The sequence below is a fragment of the Lampetra planeri genome, chromosome 26, assembly GCF_965212315.1.
Source record: "Lampetra planeri chromosome 26, kcLamPlan1.2.h2, whole genome shotgun sequence".
Lineage (NCBI taxonomy): Eukaryota > Metazoa > Chordata > Hyperoartia > Petromyzontiformes > Petromyzontidae > Lampetra > Lampetra planeri.
The window spans coordinates 8,462,199-8,470,895 of record NC_136132.1 but is presented as its reverse complement, the minus strand read 5'-3'; the positions used below and the strand labels follow the sequence as shown (position 1 = coordinate 8,470,895).

The 8,697-nt window shown below is 44.8% G+C and overlaps 1 protein-coding gene across 2 annotated transcripts in view; it reads left to right on the top strand.

Annotated features, from left to right (window-relative positions):
• Positions 1–5,913: 5,913 nt before the first annotated feature.
• The window catches only part of LOC144727654 (large neutral amino acids transporter small subunit 1-like), a 58,858-nt gene continuing 56,074 nt past the window's right edge, over positions 5,914–8,697 (top strand). The window contains exon 1 of one of the 2 annotated variants that reach the window (XM_078606633.1): positions 5,914–6,284. In XM_078606633.1, coding sequence (XP_078462759.1) covers positions 6,068–6,284 — 217 coding nt within the window. In that variant the 5' untranslated portion in view covers positions 5,914–6,067. Of the gene's footprint in view, positions 6,285–6,510; positions 6,604–8,697 lie in introns of those variants that run through there. The other variant, XM_078606634.1, reaches the window with a different exon arrangement.

Sequence of the window (8,697 nt, the reverse complement as noted above, 5' to 3'; positions counted from 1 at the left end):
CTGGCATTAAAAAAAGAGATGATTACACTGTTCATTCAAACGCTTAAATTATTAATGATTTGTTATTACTGCTGTTAAATGTTAATTGGTGTCTTGTGTTATGCAGTTTTACTTGTGTTTTTTTGTCAACGATAATTATTTGTACCACGAATAAAGTTCACTTTAAATAAATAAAAATGTTAAGTTCATGTTTTGTGTGACGTTGCATTCCATTGACATGTGAATTAACACTACGAATCACAGCACTTGAGCAAGCTGCAGAGCCAAGCTATTAAGGGAGCCCAGATTCTACTGGAAGATTTATTTGACTGTTAAAAACACCTGTGCACGGACGCATGCACACGTTGAGCGCACAGCTTACACCCAGGAGCAGACATTCTAACGCGTGATTTATTTTATTTTATACCTACGTGACTTTACCGAAAGAACCAAAGACAATTCTAACGAGAGTTTGCTAATTGCAATGATGCACAGGTCAATGCTTTACAAATAAATATATAACTTGATTTGAAGCTTTCGTGACTGCAGGAAACCATACTCCTTGGTTCTTTCGGTAAAGTCACGTAGGTAGAAAAATAATAGCTCACGACGTTTCGATAGCAACACAAGCCATCGTCCTCAGGTGAAACAATACAATTCTCTTGCTGAGGCAAGAGAATATTCCACCAGCAGTCCGCCTGCTGTATTGTTTCACCTGAGGACGATGGCTTGTGTTGCTATCGAAACGTCGTGATCTATTATTTTTCTACCTACGTGACTTTGCTGAAAGAACCAAGGAGTATATATACAACTTGAAAGGTATTTAATTAATCTTTTACATTGGTAATGTGTGTGCTAAATGGTTGACTTCAGGACTTTGTATATGTTTAAAAAATATATCAACAACACGTTTCCACGCCGGAAGGCCAGTATATTTACATTTCTGACAGACAGATAGATGGACGTGATATTACCCAAGCATAGCAATAAACATTCCCTCTTAAAATAATTAAATCACTCAGACCGTGTCAGATCACGACGGCTTGGTGAGACCTCCATATAGCAGTGTCTCGATATGGCTGATGATTTAACGCAGGGGTGGGGAACGTCCGGCCCGCGGGCCGTGTAAGGCCCGCAAAGTCATTTGGTGTGGCCCTGCCAAGTCAACCGCAGGCAGGACTCCAAATTCAATAAATATAGGAGCAAACCTGGAAAAGCAGTTGCGAGAAGCAACATCATCAATACCTGCTAATATCACACGCCTCGCCAAAGAGAAGCAGTTCCAGCCATCACATTAGGGGTGAGTTAATTAAATGTTTGACCAAATATAATAGGCTAATTTTTAAGTTGATAATTTTGTATGGTCCGCGAATGATGTTATACATATCCAAATGGCACTTGGCAGAAAAAAGGTTCCCCACCCGTGCATGCTCTCTGCTTCACGTGCTCCTCTTTCCACGTGTGGCGATGCAATGGGCGTTTCAGCCAGGAAAGCTCAAGCGATTGACTTAACAGTCCTTTGACAATCTGCTGCTGGATGAGTTGTCTTCCCATGCCGCATTGGTTGTTTGGCCATAATTCTCAGCACTGGTCAGTGTGGGTTGGGTAGACGGGACCGGCTTAGATATCCCTCGCCACTGATGTTGTCTTCGGTTGAGACTCGAACCCGGGTGTGCTAACCGTTGTACCACCGCCCTTCCCAAGAACGCAACTTGTCGTGTTTAATGAATAGAACTAACCAGGTGGAAAAAAAATCTCAATTCCCACGCCCGATATCAAGCGGTGTGGGTAAGGTGACTAAGTTTTTCTGCCATTTGTTCTGGCCGCGTTATCAGCTCGGTGAAGCATGTTGGGTATTTTTCGAGGGGAAAAGTAAACGCGGCGTGGTTTTAAACGTCACTGTGTCAAGGGCGTAATGGGAACAAGCCTAACCCCGGGTCACTGACAGTGCCAACACACCAGTGCCGAATTAAGAAAGTGCGGGGCATGTAGCATATGTTATAAAGGGGCCCTAAATTAAAAAACACGTAAATATTAACACACAATTTTTTAAACTTGCATAGTAAAGTATTTGTATTTTTTCATTTGCCATACGGCCAGATAATACGACAAATCGCTAACCTTAAACACCCAATCGTTCATAAAAGTTGAAGACAGTATAGTACTATAGCAATAGAGCAAGTGCAGAATCACTGAACCGGAATTTATAGCTTGAAAGCATTTAGCGCGGTGCCCTTGAAAGTGCGGGGCCCCTAGCATTATGTAGCTACTTGTGCTGCTGGGATAATCCGGCACTGCAACACACGCACAGCATTGCAGTCATCAACCTTGCACGGTGGTGCAAAGTCCCCCCACCCCATTCCTTGCTCCAGAGAATCATTATTGCAGACCGGGTCTAATAGGAAGTCGTCAATAGACGCGTGTGTGTAACGACACGGAAGACAAATAAATGAGAAGAGCCAATTTGTTATAATTGGTTCTTTACCCTTCTATCTGGCAACAAAACTGACACCTTTTTACAAGGAGTCATGTTTGCATAGACCGCAATACCTGCAGTCATAATACAAACAAGATAGAAGGGCCAGATAGAAGGGTAAAGAACCAATTATCATATTTTTACTGGCAAATGAGGTTCCCATAGTGTAGATGCTTGCCCCGAGCTCTCATACTCTGATGGTGCATTGTCTTTGAGTTGTGCGCCTTTTGGCGTAATCTGGTCCAACCCATATGAGACTAGGCTCTAAGGAAAGCTGTCTCGGGTGTGGATCAATCAACTTTAAGGACAGTGCACATTATCAGAGTTATGTTCTTTTGTTTGTATTATGACTGCAGGTATTGCGGTCTATGCAAACATGACTCCTTGTAAAAAGGTGTCAGTTTTGTTGCCAGATAGAAGGGTAAAGAACCAATTATCATATTTTTACTGGCAAATGAGGTTCCCATAGTGTAGATGCTTGCCCCGAGCTCTCATACTCTGATGGTGCATTGTCTTTGAGTTGTGCGCCTTTTGGCGTCATCTGGTCCAACCCATATGAGACTAGGCTCTAAGGAAAGCTGTCTCGGGTGTGGATCAATCAACTTTAAGGACAGTGCACATTATCAGAGTTATGTTCTTTTGTTTGTATTATGACTGCAGGTATTGCGGTCTATGCAAACATGACTCCTTGTAAAAAGGTGTCAGTTTTGTTGCCAGATAGAAGGGTAAAGAACCAATTATCATATTTTTACTGGCAAATGAGGTACCCATAGCCAATTTGTTTTTTATTTAAAGTTTACAAAATAAAAAAAACCCTACTGACGACTTCCACAATGAAGGACCCTAGGCTTCGTTCTTGTCTTCCTGCTTGTATCTTCCTCCGAGCCTCTCCACTCCTCGTGCCCTCTCCTTATATCTCAGCCTCAGCCCCCTTTCTCGAACCTTCTTCTCGTTTTTTTGACCTCTAACCAATCCCCGTCCTTTCCCTTGAACGAATCCTTTTCGTGTTCCCGTTCAACCCCCTTATTCTCAAATCCCTTTAAAAGTCTGCCCTCCCGAACCAATCGCTGCGGAGGCTTCTTTCTTCCAATCGGAGAACCTTTCGTTTATTGCTAAGTAGCCGCATATGTCTTGGGGTCATTTTTCGGTCATTCCTTTGTCAATCCACTGCTGGATGAAGGCCTTTCCCCGGTGGAGGATTCAACAAGGGTGGCGGGGAAGGTGTGGGGGTGGGGCATGGGGGTCGATCTAGGGGAGATCCAGGACCGGTTCGGATCATCGTGAGTAGGGATCGAACCTCCGAGTGGCAAGTAACGTAGCGCGGGCACGCTAACCACTGCGCCACCGCTCCCCGCAAGCATCTTGCCCTGCGCCGTCACCCTGAAGTTTTGCATTGAGGAAAATGCAACTTCCAAATGTAGAGGAGACTTTATTGACGTTTTATCAGATGTATTTCTATTTTGTGTTATATTTTTTGGTAATGTTGTACAATTTAATTAGGGACCGTCCATAAATGACGTCACGCACCTGGGGGGGGTCAGACATTTGTGACGATGTGTGACAAGGGGGGGGGGGGGTTTGAGAGATGTGACGTCACATCAAAATGCGCAACTTTAAATAAATATAGACAACACGTTCTACTTAATTAAATAGACTTTTTAATAAACGTTTTCTCCTACAACATCAGAGTGCAGCGCCACATTAAATACGCACTACAATGACAATAGTTTAAAGAGATTTGAAGCATGTTATCTATTTTGGGGGGGGCAGAGTTTTGTGACGTCATATTTGAGGGGGGGTCTGGGGGGGGTCAAAAAACGTCAAAAATCGCGTGACGTCATTTATGGACGGCCCCACAGGATACTTTATTGACGTTTTATTTTATGTATTTCTATTTTGTGTTATATATTTTTGTATTGTTGTAAAATTTAATTAAGCAATACTGTACACGGATGTTATTTTCCTTGTACAGTACAGGATTGATGTTATGAAACACTTTTATTTTCTCCTCCCGATGTTCAATCTGACACGGGAACCTAACCCCCCTCTCCCCATATTGTTGACGGTATAATTGCACTAATGCAGGGCCTCTGTTTAAAAGGCTTTGGGAACACCCCTCCCTCCTTCCCTATGTTGGTCATGAGGGTAGTTTGACCATACTTCACCATGCTGGTCAGTGCTGATTGTTGGCCGTGGAGTCTTGGTATTAAAACCCATCTCGCCAGACTCGTTGTGCAGTGCGCTAACCACTCTGACACTACTGAAAATACAAATAAATGTTAAAAAGTATCTGCCCCAACGAGCATTTAAGATTGTAGTCATGGGGAGGGGTAATATTTTTCGGCAGTTGTGTAAATTCCACATTCCTATGGCCGGGATCAGTCTCTCCACTGTCACCCCTGCTGTTTGTATAAGAGGCACGTTTTTCCTATTTGCAGAATCGTAATTAAGACTTTGCATTCGTAAAGAGCACTGCGTGTATAATTTTTAAATTTGTGTCTAACAGAATTAACCATTCCCATAAGAGACGTTGTACAAAACTGCAGTGTATGACGATGCACCAGCTGGCTAATATTGTGCGCTCAGTGGTAACATTTTTTGCATCACAGCAAGGTTTTCCTGGGTTCAATTCCCAACGCGGTTGACTTTCTGTGTGAACTATGTACTATCGTTCATCTCTGGTGGTTTTCTGTGAGTTTTCCGGTTTCCTCCCAGAATTGAAATTAAAAAAGCACGCAATATATCTACAGGATACAATCGGTGAAAACAACCCAGTGCTGAAAAGTGGCATACACATGAACTCAAGTTGTATTGTACACATCAGCAGACAACACATCTTGAGACTCAGAGAGGCTTTCCTGGGTAAACTAGCGTTATAATAATAATAGTGATGGTATTGGCAGTATACAGCATACTGTAGGAGTCTACATATGCCGTACTAGTTTATATCCCTATCCTCACAACTCATCTGAGAAAAAAAAGATTAATAGTTCATCGGATTCCTCCAGCATAAATAAAGATTCTGAATCTTGTGAGCGGCCCCCCAACAATCTCAACAGGTGCATATTCATAGCAACGCGGCGTGTCGGGCACATTGCCCATTATTCTGCGTTGCACACAACGTGAACACGGTTCTGCACGGTCGGTCTCGTGCCCTCTTGAGCCGAGTGTAATTAAGGGGTTTGTGTTTTTCATTTTTTCCACCAGGGGCATCATCCACACACACACAGTTGGGGCTTCACTCGCTGCCCATAACACAACACAACGTACCCCACCCCCCTTCTCTCACTCTCACGACGCCGCAGAACGAGCCCCCCACGAGTTCGACTTCAACTCACGGCCAACGCCAGCGACGACGATCTCGAAAACCGATGCTGGGGGTCTCAAATCCACTAAGTCTGCTGCGGTGTGGTGTAGTGTAGGGCGGGGGGTAGGAAACAAAGGCGGTCGGGCGTGGGTGCCGGCCACCCCCCCCCCCAGGTCTCCAACTCGTTAGCTGCAAACTTTGCCCGAGAGGTTCTGCTGCTGCTAATCGAGGCGACAGACAGGGGGGGGAGAGGGATCTTTGTGTGTACCGAGTGGCCACCACATCGTTCATAGGCTCGGGGCCGGATGAAATCAGCACCCCCCCCTCCTGCCCTACCCGCTCGCCTCCCTCCCTCCCTCCCCCCACGGCTAAGGGGACGTGAGCGGGAGAGAGTCGATATAAAGCCGGGGTGGAAGGGATCACTCCTCTTCACCATCATCATCACTCCCACCATCACCACCAACGCCGATCAGAGAGAGATCGGTCAGCTCACAACTGCTGGGACCCTCCATTCATTGCGTGGTGAGTGCCAAAGATGCCGTGGTCCGCTGCTGCTGCTGGTGTCATCAGATCGGAAATAATAAACACGTTGCATCGGTGATGATATCGCGTGTGTGTTAACACACCTGTGTGTGTGTCTTGGTGTTGGTGGGGGGGGGCAGGCAACGTGGTGTTGTTGTTGGGGGGGGGCAGGCAACGTGTTGTTGTTGGGGGGGGGGGGGCAGGCAACGTGGTGTGTGTGGGGAGACGATGGCGGCCTGCGTTGTTTGGTGCTGCCCACTACGGCCTTCATTCAGTGCTCGCAAGCAGCACTTGCCCCAACAGTCTGTACTTCCTGTTGGTATGTGTGTGTGTGCCTTGTGTATAGTCCATGCAGTGATGTGGATGATGATGACCACTTGGGCCTTCCGAAGCCACGGCGCGACACGTGGGTAGTGAACCCGCGGCTTCGCCACGCAGGCGCGGGCATTAGCGGCGTCTTGAACGAATCTCCGCGGGGTTCTTTAATCGAGGGGGGGGTGGGTGGGGGAGAGCGAGATGATGATGGTGAAGATTGTCGTAGCAGATGTTGGTGAGATGATGTAAGATGTATTATTGGTATCATCACATCTTGCTTCCACGTGGCGGCAATGTGACAGCGTCACACGTACAGTACGCTACTACACGCACGTGTGCGTGTGAGCAACTTCAGAACGAAACGATTTATTTTTTATTTAAAGCTTTCGTGACTGCAGGGATTAATATTCTTGGTTCTTTCGTTAAAGTCACGTAGAAGGGAAATAATAAAACAATACAAATAATAAAATTCTCACGACGTTTCGACTGAATAAGAAAATTTGAAAATGTTCTTGCTGTGGATTTCACACCTGATGGCGGTTGCTTGTGTTGCAGTCGAAACGTCGTGAGAATTTTTATTGTTTTATATTTATATTATTTTATATTTATATTATTTTATATTAATAGTATTTTATTATTTCCCTTCTACGTGACTTTACCGAAAGAACCAAGAAGATGAAACTATATTCGTGAAGGTGACGTTTCGTGCAATAACACTTAATCAGAGCAGATATTTGGTGGGGGGAGGTGGAAATAATTGCAAACTACTCGATTGGAATCTTACATGGAGCGTTCATTCATCGCCGCTGGACTGCGAATCTGTCCAAATGAAATGCATCGCAGTGCTCTGCGTGTCGTTCACTTGAATGAATCTTCAATGGATAATTTAATAGCCGATTATAGTCGGAAGAACTCCAAGCCACCCGAACCAACCGAGTCAAGTGGCCTATTTAGAGTGGTTGCGAGTATGTGCGTGTGTGTATATGGCCCTCGGTGACATTTATCTAATAGCGCAAACAATGGGATTAAATCAATGTGTGTGTACACACACAGGCTCTAATGCTGCCCGACCAGCGTTTGATGTGTCGACGTGGTTGAAAAACGCTGGGGATAATGGGTTTGTGTGTGTGCATGAAGTTCTCTGTGTGCGTGCCTGTGGCCTATGGAAATGAACGGTGAGAATGCGTTGGGTGGGAGTGGGGCCCTCTTAAGTCGCACGTGGCAAGGTGCCACATGGGGAGAGACACCTTCAGTGAGTAGAATTGTGTGGTGGTATTATGATATTATCAGAGTGTGTTTTTTGGTTTGCATTCTGACCACACATATTGTGGTTAATGCAGACATTATTCCTTGTAAAAGGATTTAGTTTGATGTTTTAACATCTGAACACAGCTGTTTTTTTGCCAGAAAAAAGGGTAAAACCTATTATTCTTTGGTTCTTTTCGGTTAAGTCACGTCTAAAAATAAAATAATAAATTAAAATAACATATTACGACGTTTCGATTGCAACACATAGGTAAAACCTATTCTCATATTTTGGTACTGGCAAAGGAGGTCCCATGGCGTGCGGTGGTGTTTGCGAACACAGCTTAAATTCTCTCTCGCTTGTGCCGCTCGCCTGTGTGACAGCAGGGCGTGTGGTGGAACGAGTTTTCTCTCTACACGCGGTTCACTATCGTGAATAGATAAACAGTGTTGTTATTGTACAGATGTTTACACCACTGCAAACGCATTCCTCGAAGTGTTGTTCTTCTTGGGTTGATGTTGTTTCACGCAGCAGTTGTTATTAGTTCTATATAAGCGTGCGATCGTTTTCCATGTTCGAACAATCACATTTAGTAAGGTGCATGTCATCCGAATGCGCCGTGTATGGAAATGAACAACCTGAGTAAACATTCAGAACTGTGGGCTAAAGGGAAGTTTTAAAGAATTGAGTATTCAAAACTGGCTTAATTACGGTACACAGCAATGTATCTGCAGTGGTAACGCAACGGTGGCAGTGAATGTGAAGACAATTTCTTGTTTCGCGGCGTGGACAGCAATAAGTGACAAAGGCAGAGTGAAGGTGACCGTTGAACAATGCTGATTTGTGGGCCCC